General features: G+C 37.1%; 1 protein-coding gene across 1 annotated transcript in view; it reads left to right on the top strand.

The window, feature by feature from the left end:
• The window catches only part of xxylt1 (xyloside xylosyltransferase 1), a 29,924-nt gene extending 8,989 nt beyond the window's left edge, over window positions 1-20,935 (top strand). The window contains exons 4-5 of the mRNA XM_079597757.1: window positions 6,163-6,295; window positions 20,464-20,935. Of these exons, the coding sequence (XP_079453883.1) occupies window positions 6,163-6,295; window positions 20,464-20,860 (530 nt within the window). The 3' untranslated portion in view covers window positions 20,861-20,935. The remainder of the gene's footprint in view (window positions 1-6,162; window positions 6,296-20,463) is intronic.
• The last annotated feature ends 293 nt before the right edge of the window (window positions 20,936-21,228 follow it).

Below are 21,228 nucleotides of genomic sequence, written 5' to 3'. Positions count from 1 at the left end.
GTCAGTGTCTTGGTAATGAAAACTTGACATTACCAAGACAACTTAAATTGACATAAATATGTCATAAACATGACATAGCAGATTAATTATCAAACTTAAGAAACCACTTAGCTTTATGGGTTAACATTACAGTAAACGGTCATGTGGTTGGTTTTGACATTGGCTGTCATGTGGCCATTATAACTGTGTCATTCATATTTTTCTTGACCTCAACTACAGTGGTACAAATTGAATTTGTCATTAAAATGTTATAAAGGCCTCATGACAGCCAATGTCAAAACCAACCACATGACAGTTTAATGTAATGTTAACCCATAAAGCTAAGTGGTTTCTTAAGTTTGATAATTAATCTGCTATGTCATGTTTATGACATATTTATGACAGGTTGTGTTGTCTTAGTAATTGTTGTAAAATGTTGTAGTAATGTAAAGTTTTCATTACCAAGACACTGACAGGTTATGATGTATTGGTTTATGTCAAGGTGTCATGACAAAGACATCTCAAACAATGTCATATTTGCATTAAAAATGTCATAATTGAGCGAATGGCACTTAATGACAGTTGTCATAAACATGCATAAAACCTCCTTCATATTAATCACATGTGTCGTGTCATGATTATGAAGGTGTCATGTCAGTCTTATGCGCACCCCTTCAAGTAAAGTGTTACCCAATATTGTGACCCAACTTTTCCATTTGAAAAGTGGCAGCTGCAGAACATTCGGTGTTCATGTAAACTTCCCCATCACACTTCCTGCTGCACATTCTAACCATGTTGTCTAAAGGTCAGTACATTCGGCCATCCTGAAAGCTCCCTCAATCAGCCAGGCTATGAATGGATTTGGACATGAGGCCGCTGATGGTGTCATATGTGCCGACTCACTCACAGGTGCTGAACGGGCACATGGCACAGCGCTCGGCGGGGGTGTGTGGGTGGGGGGCGGTCGATCGTCCTCTGTGACACTTCTGCCACTCACTCTCTCTCACATTGAAACAAATGGCCATCCAGGCATGGTTTGCTGTGCCAGCAGAATGCCCAGATGGGTTTGCTGCTACACTAAATGCAAATCACTGGACTCCTCTGTCAGCCTAACAAATCAATGATACCATGAGAGGGAAAAGACCTATGAGTGTTTGATAAAGCTTTTAGGTTCATGGCTGTGACACAAAATACTGACATTACTTTTCTTTCTTGGAACTTCAAACAGTATATCATATTAGGAAACACCAATAATCTATAGGAATAACATTAGCAGACATTTTTGGGTGGGCCGTGTGTGTGTGTGTGTGTGTGTGTGTGTGTGTGCGTGCGTGCGTGCGTGCGTGCGTGCGTGCGTGCGTGCGTGCGTGCGTGCGTGCGTGCGTGCGTGCGTGCGTGCGTGCGTGTGGGGTTTTTTTTTAATTCAATTTGAAAAACATAACTGCACCTGTTTCTGAATATTGATTGTTCTAAATAATGTAGATTACTAAGATGAAGCAATATTCAGAAAGTGGTGCAACGAATAAACCGGTGGGAAAACAAGCTTGAAACTTAGTACATAAAATAATTCTATATATTCAATTTAATAAAAAATGTGTATATATGCATGGGGTCTTCATCAACTGATTTATACTGTTACTTCTGTTTCTGAACAAATAATGCAGTAATTAATGTTTTGTTTTAATTGTCAGAATCTACACTCTAAAAAATGCTGGGTTGTTTCAACCCAAATTTGGGTCAAATATGGACAAACCCAGTCGTTGGGTTAAATTTTTTAATTAAAAATGTTAACCCAACGGGTTATTGAATTGAATACTTTTCTTTTTGTGAACTGTATAAAAACTGCACATTCAGAAAGTTTAGACACTTATGTGCATTGATCAAATGACCCAAATTCACATTGGTTCCTCACTTCAGACATTTTGCTGTAGACCAATATTTTTTTTTTAGCATTTTGCAATTTTTCATTTCACTGAAAAATACAGCAAGAACAGTAATATTGTGAAATATTGCAATTTAAAATAAGTTTTCTAATTTAATATTTTTACAAATATAATTAATTCCTGTGATGGCAAAGCTGAATTTTCAGCATTTTCAGCATTTACTCCAGTCTTCGGTATCACAAATCATTAAAATATGCTGATTTGCTGCTCAATAAATGCTTCTTATTATTATCAGTGTTAAAATTGGGTGAATTAATTCACCTTTGACCCACTGACTGACTGCTCAAACCCACCTCGAGGAATTCCGTCCTGATTACTCTGATTTCTCTTTACGTCCGGAGTAGGTCTGACTGCTTGCATGACCCGTCTCTCCCGCCAGGCTTATTCCGGTCATCAAGTCTACCGACCGGGCGGTCAATACCGGCCTGCTGGGAGGCCGAATAAGTGAGCCATGAGGAAGAGACTGACACCATTAGTCTCATTTATACCATGATCCCTGGAAGACCACTGGCCCCCTGAGGAAATGAGAATTTCTGTAGGTCTAAAAGAGCAAGATTAGGTGCTCAGTAATTATTGTTTGTTTGTTCTTATGAAGTATTAATGGTGGAAAAAGAAGCACATGCCCAGTGATTTTTAAAAATAAACGCTCTGGTTTAATGTTCTCTCATATTGCTGCGAGGGATTTGGCTGTTCATTAAAGGAACATTGTGCCTGGAGGTGGGCTGGTATATTAACTGCTTAGCCTAAGTGACAACAGGAGCTGTGAAAATAATTGGCCCTTGTTTCAAATGGCTTTAAATCTGTTTTTATTGTGAAGAAGTCCCATGTGTTCGGCAGCTCGTGGGGGAACAGAAAGCCCTTGTTTTAAGACTTTCAGCTTTTTCACTGCCTCAAGAGTGTTTTTATTGTGTCTGCTGGTAAATGGAAAAGTTAGAAAATCTAAAGGTAGATTTTTTAAATATTTATACCGGTTATGTTACTTTCATTGATATTGGAGGTTTTAACACAGGTTGCCATAGCTGTGTACTAACCAGATACAACATGACAAGATTACAGTGACGAGCAATCATTCGCAAAAAGGCACAGCATCTATCAATCCACCAATCGACCGACCGACCGATCAATCGGCCAGTTGATTAATCTTTACAGCTGAATTGAGTAACTGTACTGTACTAAGGAATTTCTGTCCGAAAGAAAACATGCATGCATCTATAAATTCATCATTTTGAAGCGTGCCTTAAAGGGATAGTTCACCCAAAAATGAAAATTCTGTCATCATTTACTCACCCTCAGGTTGTTCCAAACCTGAGTGAATTTCTTTGTTCTGTTGAACACACAGGAAGATATTTTGAAGAGTGTCTGCATGACCTGCCACATGATTATGAAAAGATTGTTCTAAGAAAGAGGTCTCCTCTATAGGGCGTGTGATCTCTCATACCAGATATTAACTACAGCATTGTGTTTATCCTTTTGCCATTCGAGATGTTTTTCTTGTGTTTTTTTGCTAATAGAGAATGGCTAGATAAGGCTGGGTTTTAATCTCATAATGTGGTTGACCTACATTAGCCTATATCACTTACTGTTGTTTTCATCAAGGAAAGCCCTGGGTATCGTTAACCACCTTAATATGGTTTTAAATTGTAAATGTGCAGTACATTTGCTGGCATGTGATATCTAAAAAGAAGGGGAAACCTAAACGATGCAGATATTTCCCATGATGATGCTGCTAAAAGCTAGTACAACAGTATTAGATTAGATCTGTGAAACGGACACTTCTAAAAGTGTCAAGCTTCGGGCCCCCTAGTCGTTTTAGATGACCAGGCTATTTTTGAGCATGTGCAAATGTGTGTTCCCTACTTCCCTTGGGTGAAAAGATGCTGCCTGGGAATGTCCTAGATGAATCTCTGTGTTGTATGTACTTAGCTAAAACTAAACTAGAAATTGTTTAAGGCTCCATAGGCATGTTTCCAGCAGCCAAGGCCATAATGGAGCTGGTGAACTCCACGTGGACCCGTTTCTTGAAAGTCTTCATGGCTTCAGGCCGCAGAGGCCCAATGAGATGAATTAGTGCAGTCGTTAATGCTTCAAAGGCGCATTTTAACCTGCTCGCTGACATGCCCTCGGGTGCACATCAACCCTCTGTGGCTCATCCTGCCCAAAGCGATTGTGCCTCTTTTGATCTGGTGTACTGTGACGCATGGGTTTTATTTTTGGAGGTTTGACGAAACTCTCTGGTAAAAAATTATCCCTATTCAATTTGAGGCAATGTGAGGCACCAAACTGAATTGTAACCGTATACAACGGCAATGCATTATTATAGAAATGTTTGGTGGTGACAGTGGCTGGTAACTATTTTTTATTTAATGGCAAATAAACAATATCATGACTGATATTGTAAATCTACACCGCCTGTTTTGTTGTTGTTATTATAGCTCTCTTCTAAATTAAGACACACAACGATTAAAATGAAATCACATCAAAACAATATAATGTACTGGCATCATTTGTTAACATTAATTAGTGCATTAGCAATATACAGTAAAACTAAAATTTTTACAGCATTTATTCAACTTTATTTTAGTTCACATTGCGCCAAGGCTGGATGTACTTGAAATACAGTAAAAACAGCAATATTGTGAAATATTTGTACAATTTAAAATAACCGTTTTTTCTTTTAATATATTTGCAAATGTAATTTATTCCTGTGATGTTCATCATCAATTCATTCCTCCAGTCTTCAGTAGCTAAGTTTCCATCCACTTGTCAATCGAATTATCTGAAGTTCGGTAAAAAAAACTCATGTGAATAAAGCTGGTGAAAGTGTGTTTCCATCCAACGGCTTTAAAGCGAATAAAACCCTGTGCGTAATGACATGCTGTTTTGCAATCAAATTGGTATATCGAATTGATTGAGACATTTTAAGGTGTTTCCATTCATTTTCGCACTGAATCGCACAACATTCAAGCCAACATTTGCGAACAAAGTTTTGCTAGACAAAATGCAATTCATTATTTATTCTGCAAATAACGTTTCCATCAGCGTTTATCGCATAAGCCGTATATCGATCAAGATAAAATCCAATGAGACCGAACGCATTTCATTTGAGTCGATATTCATGAAATTCAATCGAATTTTACTGTTTCCATAAGGCATTTTTCATTCGATATCACTTCATTCAGATAAAAACGTGTGGATGGAAACATAGCTGTGTCACATGTTCCTTCGAAATTAGCCGAAATGAGTCTAATATGCTGATTTGATGCTCAAGAAACATTTCTTATTATCGATGGTGACAAATGTATTTACTGTCACTTTTGATCAATTTGATGCATCATTGTGGAAAAGAAGTATCCATTTAAAAAAAATCTTACTGACCCCTAAACTTTTGAACTGTAGTCCAAGTAGAAATAATATATTTTTCGACCAGAGTATACGGCTAATATTACTACTATTATCTGCTTCCAGCTCATACTACAGCAGCTCATTAAACTGTGATGGGATGACGTATTTGAACTTTATACCAAATTATATAAAAGTTTTGTTTTGATCTCTGTAGACCAGGAGTCTCCAACCCTGCTCCTGTAGGCCTACCATCCTGCAGAGTTTATCTCCAAGCCTAATCAAACACACCTGAACCAGATAATCAACGTGATTTAACAGATAAGTGTGATGGAGCGGGGTTGGAGACTGTAGATGTGCTTCCTGATTCATGGAAATTCAGCAGTTGTCCTCCTTTTATCATCGCTCATGAAGTGTTTTGTTGTCAGCCTGTGTGTTTTGAGGGGAGCTCTGAGATCGTTGATATTGATTCGTCTGGTTTCCGGTGCTTGTTTGGAGAGACGTCGGTGTGAAATGCCTGACCGGCTAAACAGCTCTGGCTGGCCGCTCTCTGCTCATTGTTCTAATTACAACAAGCATAGTTTGGGCCCCCTATGTTTTGCTTTCCGAATGTGTGTCTTTGTGTGTCCTGCCTCTGCTCCACAATGGTGCGCCCAGAATGTTGTCTTGAGGGCTTTGTTGTCCAGTGTGCTCACACGAAGACCCTGAGGCCATCCGACATGAGAATAGCCCTCTGGATGATCATGTCCCATCATTTGTTATTTTGTGTTTTCTGCATTAGTACACACAAAATCCCTTATTCACTGTGTCTCGCTGCTCACAACCTGTAGGATGAGGTTATTTTGGTGTTTGTTGATTTCAAACAGATTTGCTTTACGTTTCTCTTTCTTTTGCCCCCTAGAACTGAAGCGCATTGTTCAGTTGGACCTGGACCTCAAATTCAGGAGCAACGTCAGAGACCTCTTCCAAGAGTTTAACCATTTCCCTTCTAAGGCCGTCATTGGAATTGCACGTGAAATGCAGCCGGTTTACAGGTATCTGACACAGCTTTATTTAGAGTAATTTGATTGGGTTCACTGTTCTTAAGTGTATATGCTCCCTACTGATATATCTGGTGCATTCATATAAAAAAGTATGAAAAAAGGGCTATGCAATATATATTGCTATATCGGCCATATATATATATATATGGTACCATATCAGTTATGATGTTTGTTTTAAAATGCATCGATATTGCTTGAAATTGTACATGCTCATTTCCCCTATTTAGGCTGTATATTTAAATTTAATGTGCCATCATCGTTATATTTTGTTTTAATGATAGTTTTGTAATTTTATAGTTGTTAAATGTAAAGCAAATTTTCATACATTATAATTTTGGTTTTAGTGTTTTTTATTATTTTTTATTTAGACAAAATAGAATTTTAATACCTGTGAAAATAACATGAAAATAATGTTAATTTTGGTGCATTCCAGTGTTATTTTAGTATTATTTATATTGTATTATAGTATTTTTTATTATGTTTTGAATTTTGTTTTTATTTTAATATTTTCAGCTTCATTCAAATGTTGATGTGCTTTTGTCATTGTTATCAGTTAGCTTTTTTTCTCTTAAGCTTTATTTCAAATTTTGTTTTAAGTAATTTTATTACCTCAACTTAAATTGTAACCTTGAATTTTAGTTGCCAAGGTTTTCTTTGTAAAATTTACATTTAATTTCAGCTTTATTTCAATATCAAAAATGAGTTTTAGTTAATTAACAAGATTGATGCATTCCTACTAAAAAGTACCATAATACCATTTTGTTTTGTATTTTACATGGTAATACCATGATCATTTGGAAGTGTACCATGATCGTACAATGGTAAATATGATGATCATGTAGTACCATGGTATATTTCAAAATCTCATGGTATTACCATCTGATACACTAGCACCATCACTATGCCATGATATCATCAGATACTGTTTTGGCAATACTAGGCAAGTACTAATACTGTACATCAAACATGCACAGGAAAAAGAGGTGCAGTCTTATGTTGCATTTAAGTTTAGCAAAACTGTGACATTGGCTCTAGCACAGTCCTACTATACAGTTTGATCAAAACAAATCCTGAAAGAGACTTTGGACAACCTGTTCTCCTGTTTCCCTTGCCAAAGAGAACGTTGAAATGGTCAATGCCGTTTGTCTTGTGGCCTGGCAAAGTCAAGCTTGACACGAAACTGGGACACATTTGGAACCGAATAGAGGTGGAAGCCTTTCAGTGTTCTCCAAGAGCCATCATGTGACTCGAGCTTTCAGAAAACCGTTTCTAATAGCTCCAGTGTTTAGTCACCGAAACATGAGGAGGAAGCTCAGATTGGTGATAGGAATTCACAAAGGAGGCTGTTTTTTCTTCTTCTGGCTGCTTTCTACTTCTGTGTTTGTGTGGTTCTGTGTAAGTGTGAGAGATGGAAAGACTGTAGGGGCTTGTGGTCTTAAAAACCCACACAAACCTTACAATGATGTTGTGTTTCCTTTGAAGCAGACTTTCCAAGTTTATAAATCGTTCAGTCTCCTTATACATGCGCAAATGTATTAAACAGCTTTAATTATTAGGACCTTTAACCGAAAGGTGTCAAGACCCGCATGATTGAACATACAGGCATGTTTTATCAGATTAATGTTGATTTTGATTGAGGAGTTACCATAGCAGTTCACCGGATGACATTAGATGGCGCTATAGTCACCAGCATTCCCTTGTTGGTTGTTGTTTCCCTTTCCAGTTGTCCTACATTTCCATTAGATATGCCTCACTTCAGTCAGGGCCACAAGTCAAGTCTTTGTGTAAGAAAACAACCTCAAATTGTAGCAAGCACGTCTCTATGTTAAATAATTCACCAACATTTAAAACCTTGCCATATTATACTCACTCCATTGTCTTTTTAGCTCATATTATTAAATGTTCTCCTTCCTTGAAAGCATATTGACATAATTGGATTGGTATCTCAAAAAAAGCAATAGCTCTGCATGAGAAATTTATTTTTTATGATGTTATAAATTTTATAATTTCAGATTGAGTCAAGATGGAACAAAAAGTAAGTTGGGGGTGAACTGTTCCTTTAAGTAACAGAACTCCAAGTAAACTCCACAGTTTTTACTGTATATTTGATCAAATGAATGCAGCCTTGGTGAGCATAAGATACATTTTTCAAAAATCTTACCAACCCCAAATCTTTTGATAGCTAGTTGCTGTGAATGATGATCTTACTATTTGACCAAACAGAATCAAGTATTCCAGAGAGCGGTGTCAATTGAAGAGTGATATTGATAGATGTGACCTTTCCTAACCTGGTGTTATAAATTCACTATTGTTTTTCCCATTCCCCCATACAAGCATTTTGAAATCTAACATTTCATCATGTTTTGTCAATACGTTTTTCATCTGTCTCTTCATCATTTTGTAGAGGATCCTGAAAGTGAACTACACTTGATCTGGTAGTGATCAGGCTTTCAGCTGTGTGAGGAGCTAATATCATTTCTGAAAATGAGCCACGCTGATGGAAAGATTGTCCCCATGAGTGTTCCTTCTCCACAACAGAGTGCAGGTTTTCCACTACAGTTCTCGGACTGCACACACAACTACTGTACGCAAACAATTGAGAAGAATGAGAAAAGCATAATGAACCGCTGAGATGCGTCAGCAGCAGACGCACTGGGGTTTGCTGATAACATCGAACACCTGTGCCAGAACAATGACCCCCTAGGCCCCTCTAATTCACTTTTGGTGTTTTCTAAGCCTTCTGCCCGGCTGGCACTGGTCTTGTGCTTTGTTGGCGATGCTCATTATGTCCGGCGTCTCCTGGCACTGAGGTGCGTGGTTCTTTCGGTGTTGTTGCATTACTCTTGCTGCAGCTGAGGCTGAACACACAGCAGGGCTGAAGATAGATTTCTCTCCAGAGCACTGGTTTTAGCTAGGGAAGAGTTATTTTAGCTAATGTGCTTTTTAGCTAATGAAGTGAGACTTCGACGATAGACCATACTTTTTTAGCATGGCGGGTGTAACTATTTTGGGGATCACTTCTGAAAAGCTTACATTACATTTTCTTGCTTATTGGTTCAGTTGTTTTGCAGGTTGTCTCTTTGATTTACACTTGACATGGGAGTAAGTTGGTTGTCATTTATCCAGAGCAACTTACAGCATGCCACGAACAGACAACACAAAGCATCAGGCTTTACAAAACAATTTTTTTTTAGCTGGAATTTTAGCTGGAATTCTTTTTTATTATTTTATAAAAAATAAATATTTTCATTTCTTATTGCTTAACTGATTTTGATCAATTCATTTACCAACATTTTTGCTATCTTGTCCAGTAAAAACATCATACGTTCTTAAAACAAGATGCATTTCTTTGAGAAGCAAAATGTCATAAGATATTGAGAACTGGTTTTGGAAAATATATCTTGAATCAACATTTTGGTTGCTGCTTTCCCAGACCTTTAAAGTAATGAAACATAATTTGGAATGCATTTTGTACTCATTTTATGTATAGGATATTCAATTATAGATTTGAACATATTTATGTTGCTTGTATGGAATGTATGAAGCATCTGAGTGGGATGTGAAGAGGTGCCAGAGCTCAGGATCACTTGAGTCCTCATATCTGGGTTGTGAGCCTCTCCCTTCCACCGGCCTCTGTTCCGACCGGACCAGGGCACAAAATGGAGCGTGGCAGCGTGCCAGGGGTCTGGATTCCTGGCTGAGCGCACGGCTCGGAGTGAATGCAAACACCGAGCTGGGAATTATCTAATCGGATTGAGAGCTTCAATATGTCAACAATTACACACACCCTTTATCTCTCTGTGGAACTTAAGCATAAATTATTATTTGTTTTTGAGTACTCCTGTTTATTTATTGATTGGCTTGAAAAGTAATTTTCATAAGATCTGGATGGAGATTAGTTGTTCCGAGCAGTAAACAATCCGTAACTACTTTTGCAGTTTTTGATACTTCTGTCTTTTTAGGCATCTTATGATTTGGTTTAAAAAATTTTTTGGTGTTGTTGATTTGTGGGTTCTTTCAACCATGGAAGAGGTTTTTAGTCATCTCTTTAACTAAAGGTGTCAGGTGGTTTTACAGCACATGCAGATTTCATGCTATGGCTGCTTATTAAATTGTGCCGTTTGCTCCCCATATAAAATCCCCATATCTGCTAAATGTAATATTTGAATATTAAACTCCTGAGACTCAAAAGACAAACAAATGGACTGTAGAGGACTTCAAACAATCCTGTTCAGATATAAGTTACTGCACTATCATTGTCTATCCGTCTGTCGCTTTTTATTTAAATTTTCACTCAAATGTTAATCTTTAAAACATTAATCATGTATATTGTTTTGATGCCTAAATTAAATGTAATACATTTCTAGTTTCAACATTTTATATTCTTCAAATATTCCCCTTTAAATGTGAAAAGTATCAGCTAAGCAAAGTGACATTTGGTTTTAGACCTTTGAAAATGGGTAAAATTCAACAATTTCAAAATGGACCCACATTAAGATCCCCATATGGGATTGAAATTAAGATTTAATTTTGAGTTACAGTCAACCAAACTTTGTAAATACAATATTTATGGCATTCAGAAAGGTATGTTCTGTGCAATATTTTTGATCGAAAACCCCCCAGATACATTTCTACTTTATGTAAAAATAGTGGATTACTCCAGAAATACACATCAATAAGATTTAATATTTTGGCTTTCATCACAATTTATGTCTGTCTGTCTGTCTGTCTGTCTTCAGACAAAAATAAAAACTTTGAGCCAGGGAAGTTTCTGAGACTTGGCTTTTTTCTTTCTTTCTTATTTTAAGTACACACTTTGACCAAGCAAAATGTGTAAAAGTGGTGGGCACATGTCCTGTCAGAATGGCTTGTGATGTCCAGTGTGTTCTGTCTCGTCTGACGGTTCTCTTTGAACTTTTCGCCGTCACAGAAGCTCGATGTTCTTTTGCTGTGTCTGGAAGAAGCCCCTGGTGTTTAGTTGTTGGGCACTTGTCTAGCATCTATCGTTTAAAGAGTTTTCTTGTGTCATTTTCTCTGCTGAGAGTTGTGAAGGGCCTGCTGTCCGCATTAATTACAGCAGCAGCGAGTCTTGTCTTCACACAACCATTTAAGGTGCTGTCAGTCTGTGTTACTTTACACATGTTCAGTCAAACACACATAAACATCTCAGCTACATAGCCTATATTTACGTCTTCCCAACCACCCTGACTAAAGATTGTTTTTTTCCAGCAAAGAATGGAAGCATCAGACTGAAGAATTTTGCAATGTTTGCTGGAGCACAAAAGAAATCTGCTCCAGCTGGACATTGTTTGTCATTAATCTCAGCATGTGCAGATTTGGCAGTCCAGTCAGACTGTCCGTGTGCTCACGAGATAACTTGAATTTCTGCTTTTCTGATGAAGGTTTCCCTGAAATGTCTAAACAATATTTTTTTTTATATGGTCACAAACATTATATTGCATTCAAACTGCAACTATTGCATTTGTATAGTTGAAGAAACTTTGCATAGAAACTTTGTTTTCACCCTGTGGTGAAAAGTATGTTTAATGTTGTTTATATGTCTATGTGGTGTTTTTAAAATGCTTTAAGACAAACCATGTGCAAATTCATAAGTCGACACCATTGCTGAGTATTTTCTCCTTAAAACTGCAGTGAAACCGAGTCTCAAAAACGTAGTTTAATATCGCTGGTGTTCCTTACGTCACAAACTACCTTGTAACCAATCAGGTCAACGTGTGGGCGGGCTTTAGCATAATCATCATTATATGCTGCAAAGCAGGGGAGTCTCAAGAGAAGCCAGGATATCCCGGTATATTTTTCTGTTGATATGAAAAATCAGGTACATTTAAGCAATATAGCGGGTGAATTATGTGTATATGATGTATATTACGATGTTATGATGAACTATATGCCTTTCTCCACTGACGTTCTATGGTGCTCGAAGCGTTTCTATGCTGATCTTTAGAAGGCAGACTGACATGCGAAACAGAACATGGTCTGTGTAACAGTAGCAACACATTATTAGCTGTTTGATAATGTAGTCAAGTAAAATCAAATCATATTAAATTATTTACCGTTATGTGACACATGTTGTAAAGAATCAAGCGATACCATTGTGCAGCGTTTACTATAGTAACTTGAGTAAAGTTGACAGTGGATCTCTGAGCTGGTGTAAATGTGAGTGGAGGCGGGGCTAATTTACATATTCATGAACCTGCGTATAATAAATGAGGCAAGGGTTTAGAGTTACATTCAAGCTATTTTAAGTCATGAAGAATTTTTTTCACAGAAAAGAATGTTTAAATATGTTATTTAGGTGAGTTTTAAGGATTAATATTATTGACTACAGGGGGACTAAGTTTGCATGCTAATATGCATTAAACTGGGCTGTGTTTTCATTGTTAGTTCGCGGTCTTTTTTCAAATCCCAGTCAGTCTGTCAAACCTACTGATCAGAAGCTTTATTTTTCCAGTATCAGTATTGTGATGACGTAAGGACATTCATTGGAGCTGTACCATTTGTTAAAATGGTTATATCATTTCCATTTTTTTTCAGGAGTTGTGATGCCAGGCTTTTTTCTTTCAGGACAGGAAGTGATTGCAGAAACAGTCAGGCCTTGTGGCAGTGCTGACAGGACTCCAGTCTATACAAACAGATTTCTATCAGTTCTCCCGTGTAACCAGAGGGCTTTGTCTAGCCTCAGGGTCTGCAAATTAAGACCCATGTCCAGTCCGTAAACACTCCGGCTCCGGATCTTCGTCACTTACCACATCTGTGCCCATCCTGCTCTCACTTACTGTATTTGGCAGCACGTCATTACCGCTTCATGTTTTTTTCTCTTTTCCTCCCTCTCTGTTCTTTCTCTGCTCTGGGCTTTAACATTGTTTGGAAGAAAGTCACTCTTGCTTTCTGAACCAGTTGTCCTGACATAAACATTTTGTCAGGACTTTTGAGTTTGGATTTCAATCGTGTTTGGATTTGGACTGAGACGTTGCAGAGTAGCTGGTACTGTGCTGGTACATACACTAGTGAACATTTCTAGTCAATTTCACAAAGAAACCGCAAGTAACACATTTAATTCAGTAATCGTGAGATTTGGAAGTAGAAAGTCTGAAAGTATTGTTCATTGTTAGTTCATGTTAACTAATGTAGTTAAAAAATGTTGACAAATTAAACATTATTGTAAAGTGTTACCGAAATGTCATCTGACCAATACAATATTTATATATATAGCACATTTAAAAACAACCAAGGCTGACCAAAGTGCTGTACAGTTGTAAGAATTTTTCAAGATTTCATAAGAAATCTGCAATCGGTCCTTTTTCCATTGGTGCTCAGCCCATCGACATACCCGTCTAGAGTTTAGAAATCTCTCATTGTTTTGTTTCATGACTTGATTTAAATTGAATTTTATGCCAGAACTCATGCAGGTTTTCACAAGGATTCATTTCCCCTGTTTTTCCTCCATCAGGCTCGAATCTTTCCTGTCTGTCTCGCTCGCTCTCTTCCCCCAATCATTCTTCTCCTCCGTCCCAGTTAGTTCCTGACTTCTAGAGCCGAGCGTTGATGGATGGGGCTTCCCGTGGCCTCGTTCAGCGGCTGCCGTTGGCACTGAAATGCTCATCTTTGATGACGCATTAAAATTCAGCTGGCTTCTCAGAGTGCCGTGTTTAATATTTCACTAACGTGTTGCATAAGATCCCTCTTTCTGATTCTGTTCACATACTCTGCAGGGAATTCCAGCAAGTCTTATCTTTACTTACCACACTGATTTTATAGTGATGGCATTTTTGATATTTTGTTGTTGTTGTTTTGTTGGTACTCTGATTTCTTGAGATGTGCATTGTTATGAAAAGGAGGAGTACGCATTAATCGTGTTAAGTGTATGTCTTTTAAGGAATAGTTCATTATTGTATTTGAGTGCAGAATCACTGTCATGCTCATGGTCACTGCAAGAATTCCTTCTACTTTTGCTGTATCATAAATCTCAGTAGATCAGATAACAATATTCAGCTTTGAACTTTAGCCAAAGGCTTTGTCGAGATTAAAAGTAGCACGCTGCATTTCAGTGGTCAGCAGGCGGTAAACTTTTGATCTTTGGTCCCGGTTCCCAGAGGGTATCCTCATCCCTTTGGCACTATTGTTTGAATGTGTCTGATGTCCATATAACCGTGTCACTACTAGTTATTTTCCAAAACCCTAGTGAACTCACTTATAATGCAACATCCTAGTCACAGGTATTTGTATTTGGGACATTCGACATTGAGGTGTCTGTCACGTAACAGAGATTGACATTAACATGTTGCTAAACTAACAGTACAACAATCTAATAAGCGTAGAATGAAAAAAAAATGTATATATATGTATAATACAATAGTATATCAATTTATGTTTATATGTATATACAAAGATTACACACAGGTTTTCAAATAACCTTTTACAATTTTTATAATAAATATATAAAATGTTTTATTTAGATATATATAAACACTTTTTATAAATACATTTATAATAAATAAATAAATATATGTATGCCGTTCATATCTGATAATGAATTGAGTCTCAATACATACAGGGCACATAAAATGACTCTCTTTTCGTATTACACCTTCATTGTTAGCTAAAATTAATAATTGGGCACAATGTACTGTTCAAATATGTGAATTTTCCATATTGATTTTTCACTGGTATTTCGCATTGCATTGTGTGTGAGGGTTAAAGGACATAAACAAAAACTTCTTAATGGATAATGTTCTGGCAGAAAATGACCAGTATCTTATTTGTTTTTTTCTACAGATTTTCTTCGTACAGTGTTCATTAGGCATTATGATAAAACTGTGAATGGGGAATGACAGCATTGTTTTTGTTTCTGAACCTGTTTGTTTGGCACACAGAGATTTCTGCTCTTGTAAAACACAAAGAGCTTGGCACAGAATGTTCTTTCATTTTTTGAGAGCCGCTGTTTGACATATTTCAAATGGGGGCTTGGCTGCGTCTGCTTGAGGCAAATGGCAGATCATTTCCAGTGGCAGGTGCAGTGCAAACGATTGAGAAAGAATGACAGAAAAATTAGTTAGCAAATAATGAATTAAATATTTGTCCAAAAAAAAAAAAAATCTTAAACTTTTTGGTGAATAAAGCTTCCTCCTCTTTAGAGGAAGTGCCTTAATCGGGTGATAATTTTCATTTCTCTCCCATTTTTAAGTCTCCTCTGGTTTTTCGCGCAGGTTCTAATGTCCTAAAAAGCAAATACATTAGCATTTAATTGGTTTTTAATACAGAAGAAAGCTCTGAAATACTTAAGCACCAGCAACTAATTGCAGTTTACTGAAGTGTCAGTTGAGTGGCTCTTGTACACACAAGCCACATGGTGTTTTGCCATGATATATTAATTTTCATAATCTTTAAAAAAAAAAATAAGTGCGTAATGCTGTCATTTCCAAGAACGAAACCATTTAAAGGAAATGTTTATTTCATGTGTAAAAGCCCAATGGGCCTATTAAGAGGCAGTGGAAATGATGACCTTGTTAACGGTGTTTCTTAAGGCTAGCTTCACAGTTACTCGTACTTGAAGGATTTGGACATACACTCTACATTAAACTTTCATTCATATCAACATCCACCCAGAACGTCCTAGCAAATGCCTAGCATTTTCATTTTAATACATTGATTTAGTAAAAACAGACTGAAGGTCATGAATATTTCCATCGCTTTTTGTATTGTGAAATGACTTTGAAAATTACATTTCATTTTTTTTTTGGAATATAATCGCAGTATATATTTTTGCTAATTATTTTACAAATTTGCTTTAAGATATAATGTAATGTAATATAATATTATGTTAGATAAAATAATATAATTTGTATAAAAAAATAAAATAAAATGTTCTTTTAAAAATATTATTAAAGACCTCTGTCATTAACCAAATAATAATAATATAATATATTTTATAAATATATGTTTTATAGTATATTTATTATATTATATTAATTATGTGTGTTTAACAGCATTCTGTGGTGGACATAGCTGTATTTCAACAATAAATTAGTTGTATTTTCTGATGCTAATGTCAGAGGTAGCATTTTATGTATCCTTAATGCATACTATTAAATAATATTTTCCCCGCGTTTAGTTGAAAAAATACCCACCATGGTTTGCTATACATCCAGTTTTTGATCGTGATGAATTCTTCTATTGTGCTGCAGAGCACGTACATCCTCTCAGACAGACAAATAGGTCTTGCCACTCATAAAGAAGATAGTAAAACTAGACATGAAATGTGGATGTGCCATCTGACATTCCTCTGGAGTTTATGAAGGAGGCCGTTAAACAGCAGGGAAAAGTTGTTTGTGTTAAAATGTCGATGCTGAGCTGAAGAGATGACACAGGAAGTTGACATTCTGCTTTCTCAACCCACAAGGTGACACCCGCTGTTTTCGACTCTGACTTCACCAATTCCATTTAAAGACTGGATAATGCGGCTATAATTGGTGTGTTTCTGAAGCTTCGTTCTTTAGGGACGGCCCTGGCACGCACAGATCCTGACCCAGAGTGCTTCAGTCATGCCCTTAGATTTAGCGTGCAGCATTGTTCATATCTCCTAATGAATATTTAATTCTTAAAACTCACAGAAAGTGGTTAATATATTCTGTATCATACCACCTCAGAACCACAGTTCTACTGCAGACCAGTATCCGTTCTTCTGTGGAACATTAAATATGTTGAATAATCACTTTGTTGCTCTTTTCCAGTGAAGAAACACGGACAAAAAAATGGACAAATAAAAGTAGTTTATTTAACTGAAAATCTTGGCTCTCAAATCTCACTTTTTTCTTTGTTATAACTTATTTGATTCAACATTTAAGCATGCATTCATACATTTACATGTTTTTATTTGTAGAATAACTTACAATAATAAAATATATATATATATTATTAGTTTATATTATAATTAATGAAATAAGTTAACTGATTATCAGAATTATTGTTAGTTGCATACTTTTATGGTGCTTTTGTCCTTTTTGGTAGTGATGGAAGAAACAAAGCTTTTGGAAAATTTGAGTCAATTGAACAAATTGCTTCGCAAAATGATTCAAAGCTCTGGAAACGCCATACGCTGATAAGAAACATGAAATTTTGAAACCGTTATGTCTTGAATCCTTATTTACTGAAATAATGTGACTGGCAGTTTCATCTTTCAAATTACTGGTTTTAAAAAAATAATGCAAAGGTTTTAAAAGGCCATCACTACTTTTTGGTGCTTTTTATATATATATATATATTTTTTTTTTTTACAAAATATCAATACTAATAGAAAGAAAGTCATAACGAAATTGAACAATGTCAGTAGCCGCGTTTCCATTACAGATTTGCGCAAATGTTTTGCGCTATTATCTAAATATCGATAAAAAACTATTGCGAAATGACGGCGTTTCCATTAACCGATGTTATGCGACTAAAACGTCCTTTTTTCTCTCGCGATAAGTCATTCCAAAAATCACGGCAGCGGACGTTGGTTTATATAATTTCACAGCCACCGCATTAGAGGTTTATTATTATTAATGGAAGGAGACGTACGTATTATCCAAGCATTAATGGCAGGGAAAGTCCCTTATATTCCAAACGAAATATAAGGAGTTTCTGGGTGTTTCACCCTCATTTCTGCTCTGAGGTTTTGATTGTGGCATTTCTTTGAAGTTTAGAATCCAGTATTCCTGTAGGCTATATTGTTTATTTTATGAATTTAATAAAGAACTCTGTCTCCTATTCCAAACGATCCATGTAGGCTGCTTTTGTGTCCATTCGTTTTTTCCTTTTTAAACCCGTAATTGAAAAACGAAAAATAAACGGTTGTCTTTTTAAAACGCAAAGTTGAACACCACAATTTTAATTTGAACTGGCTACACCAACTGCTGCGCCAAAAAGTAAATATCGACGAATTTTCAGATGTTTATTTAATGAATTTTTTCCCCTTTATTAAACATGTAAAATATTCACAAATTAATATGGAAAACATGTTGATTTTACTGGTTTTCTAAGGCCAAATTAGAACCTGGAATTTACATTTTCCCGCAGTGCTGAATAAGAAGAGCCATTAATATTATTAGCCTAAACTATTGTTTTCTAACTCGGCTAAAAACATCTCCGCTGTTAAGCAGATGCGCTTTTAGAGAGAAATGCACCTTTCATACGGATTACTTAATCAGAACAAAATGTATATCTTTCGATTCGAATTTGTTCGTTTTAAAGTGGTCATTTCAAGCTTTAGCTACATGCTATATGTTTCAGTTCTCGCGCTCCAGTTCAGGGAGATCATGAAAGCCTGATTGTTTTATTTTATTTTACAAAAGCACAACATTTTCTTGTTATTGTTTACACAAATAAAAGTAGTTATAAATAATGTATTATTATTTTCTGTATGACCAGAAATTATAGAGTAGGCTATATTAAGTTGTTTCACTGTTAATAGGAAAATGCAAGTGTTCACGCCCGCGCCTCCGTGCCATGTAGTGCGCGCTCCACACTCCACACATACCCTTAGATATGCGTCAAAATATTGTGTTTATTTGTGATAATCTTAGCCCTGTATTATTATTGTCGGCCGTATTATGAATGACATTTGACGAATTGCTTTGTTCCTTTTTTGGATAAAAGCGTCATCTAAATATGTAGCCTAGTAAATGTTATAATAATGATGATAATTATTATTATTTGCGTACACGGACCCCAAACACACCGCGTCTTCTAAGTCAGGTGACTGTAAATGCGCAAAAAATGTTTCCATTGCAGTTTTGCGAAATACTCCTTTTTCGAATTGGCTGAAAAACCTCCTCATGCGAGCGTAAAAACTTTTTTGCGATAAACGAGAGTTTTTGCGAAATTGACGTGTTTCCATTGAGCGTATTTTCAATTCGCAATTTCAATTTGCGCAATTTGAAGGGTAATGGAAACGCGGCTAGTGATGACCAAAATGTTCTTTTGTTGGGTAAATTATTTTGCTTTAAAGCGTACTTCTTTGTATCTTTACAACCAAATTCGTTTAATTGTGAATTTATGTTGGCAGCTTTTTAAAAATAAACATGCAGGACAGGCCTTTAAACAAAAGAATGAACTTTTATACCTGAACTTTATAGTAAAGACTTGTTAGAGGAACATGTATCCCACAGAACTCTTTCAGCAGCATCAAAGCGTCAGAAGGACCCTGAGTTGGTGTTGTCTTGTTCTTGTTTACCTGCGCTCCTGTTGACTCTAGCAAGCCTTCTCTGTGAAATTCTCCCACTAAATTGGAGTCTCTGTGAGAAAGATAAAAGCTTTAAGTTTGTGTCATCCTGTCTGGTTCTGTTCTCCTGCTGTCAAATGAACTGTCCAGGAGCAGCAGCTTCAGAAATCTCTTTGTTGTTTCCTACCCAGCTTGGGCTTTTTAGAGCAAGAGAGAATCTATGAAGTTCAGGAGAAGCTCTGAGGAATTCCCTGCAGGGGGCATTGACTTGATGGATCAAAGCTACTTTGAATAAGCATAGATTTAGCACTCCACAGTCTTCGGTGTGAGCAGTGCATGGTCTTGGACTTTCACCAGCCCTCATGCTTCATCACCGCAAATTCCCAGTTAAAAAAACTAAACAAAAAAACCATGCTAGGATTTTCCACATGCCACAGCCCATAAATTGAGTTCGCCTCAAGCTTATAGCCTTGGGTCAATCTCACGTCAAAGTCTCAGATTAAATTTTTCACTTTCCAACTTCATACTTCAAAGTTACGATTTAGCCATTCTATGCCGTTTTTAAGATCTTGTTTTGGCAGAACTGTGGGTTCTGGTTCTCTGTTGTAGAGCAGCTCTCTCTTGTTTTCAGACCTTAATGCTTGTTTTTACTTATCTATGATTTATGCATCCTACACCTGAAATATCGTTCTATATTCGGCGCACCTTTTTTTAGCTTCACTATTCTTCAGTGAAGTCTCTCCTCCCTGAAACAGCACTACTTTCACCTAGTTCTTGAGATAAAAACAGCTTTATTTGCAAAAATACCTGGGCAGTGTCATCAATTTTCTTGTCTTTTTTGAGTTTAAGGGTTTGTTCACATCTGTAAACCTAGGTATAATACTAAAGCTACAATTCTTTGCTTTAATCTTTTCTCCTCTGTCTTCTCTGTGTGTTGTAGGCACACATTCTGGCAGTACCGCAAAGAGAATCCCAAGTCCCATGTAGGCGACCCTCCACCAGACGGCCTGCCCGGCTTCAACAGCGGCGTAATGCTTCTGAACCTCGAAGCCATGCGTCGCTCGACCTTATACAACCAGCTTCTGGAGCCCGGGCGGATTGCCCAGCTTGCTGAGAAATACCACTTCCGAGGGCATCTGGGCGATCAGGATTTCTTCACCATGATCGGGATGGAGCACAGGGAACTGTTTTACCCACTTTCATGTGGCTGGAACCGGCAGCTTTGCACTTGGTGGAGGGAACATGGGTACGGCGACGTCTTCCAGCTGTACTATCACTGCGATGGCCCGGTGCACATCTACCACGGCAATTGCAACTCTCCTATACCTGATGATTGAGGGTTTTCAAATGCCAAATTTTTGATTAAACTCGAGTTTTGTTTGCACATCTTGAACAAACTTTAAATCCTAGCCTCATTCGATCTCAAACGGCTCATCACCTCAGGTACTCACAAATCAGGCAACCAACTGGACCTGGTCTACACACGCAACTGCATCACAGACAACATTGTGGTGAAACCTCTCCATGTTTCTGATCATTTCCTCATTACATTCAATCTACAACTCACTACCCATGCTCCACCAACCCCCCTACCAGCTACGTTCAGACGAAACCTGCGCTCACTCTCTCCCTCCCATCTCTCCACTGCTGTGTCATCTTCTCTTCCCTCACACTCACAATTCTCATCTCTGGATGTTAATAACGC

Source organism: Phoxinus phoxinus (assembly GCF_949152265.1).
Source record: "Phoxinus phoxinus genome assembly, chromosome: 22".
Classification (NCBI taxonomy): domain Eukaryota; kingdom Metazoa; phylum Chordata; class Actinopteri; order Cypriniformes; family Leuciscidae; genus Phoxinus; species Phoxinus phoxinus.
This window is presented reverse-complemented; position numbering and strand designations above follow the sequence as displayed.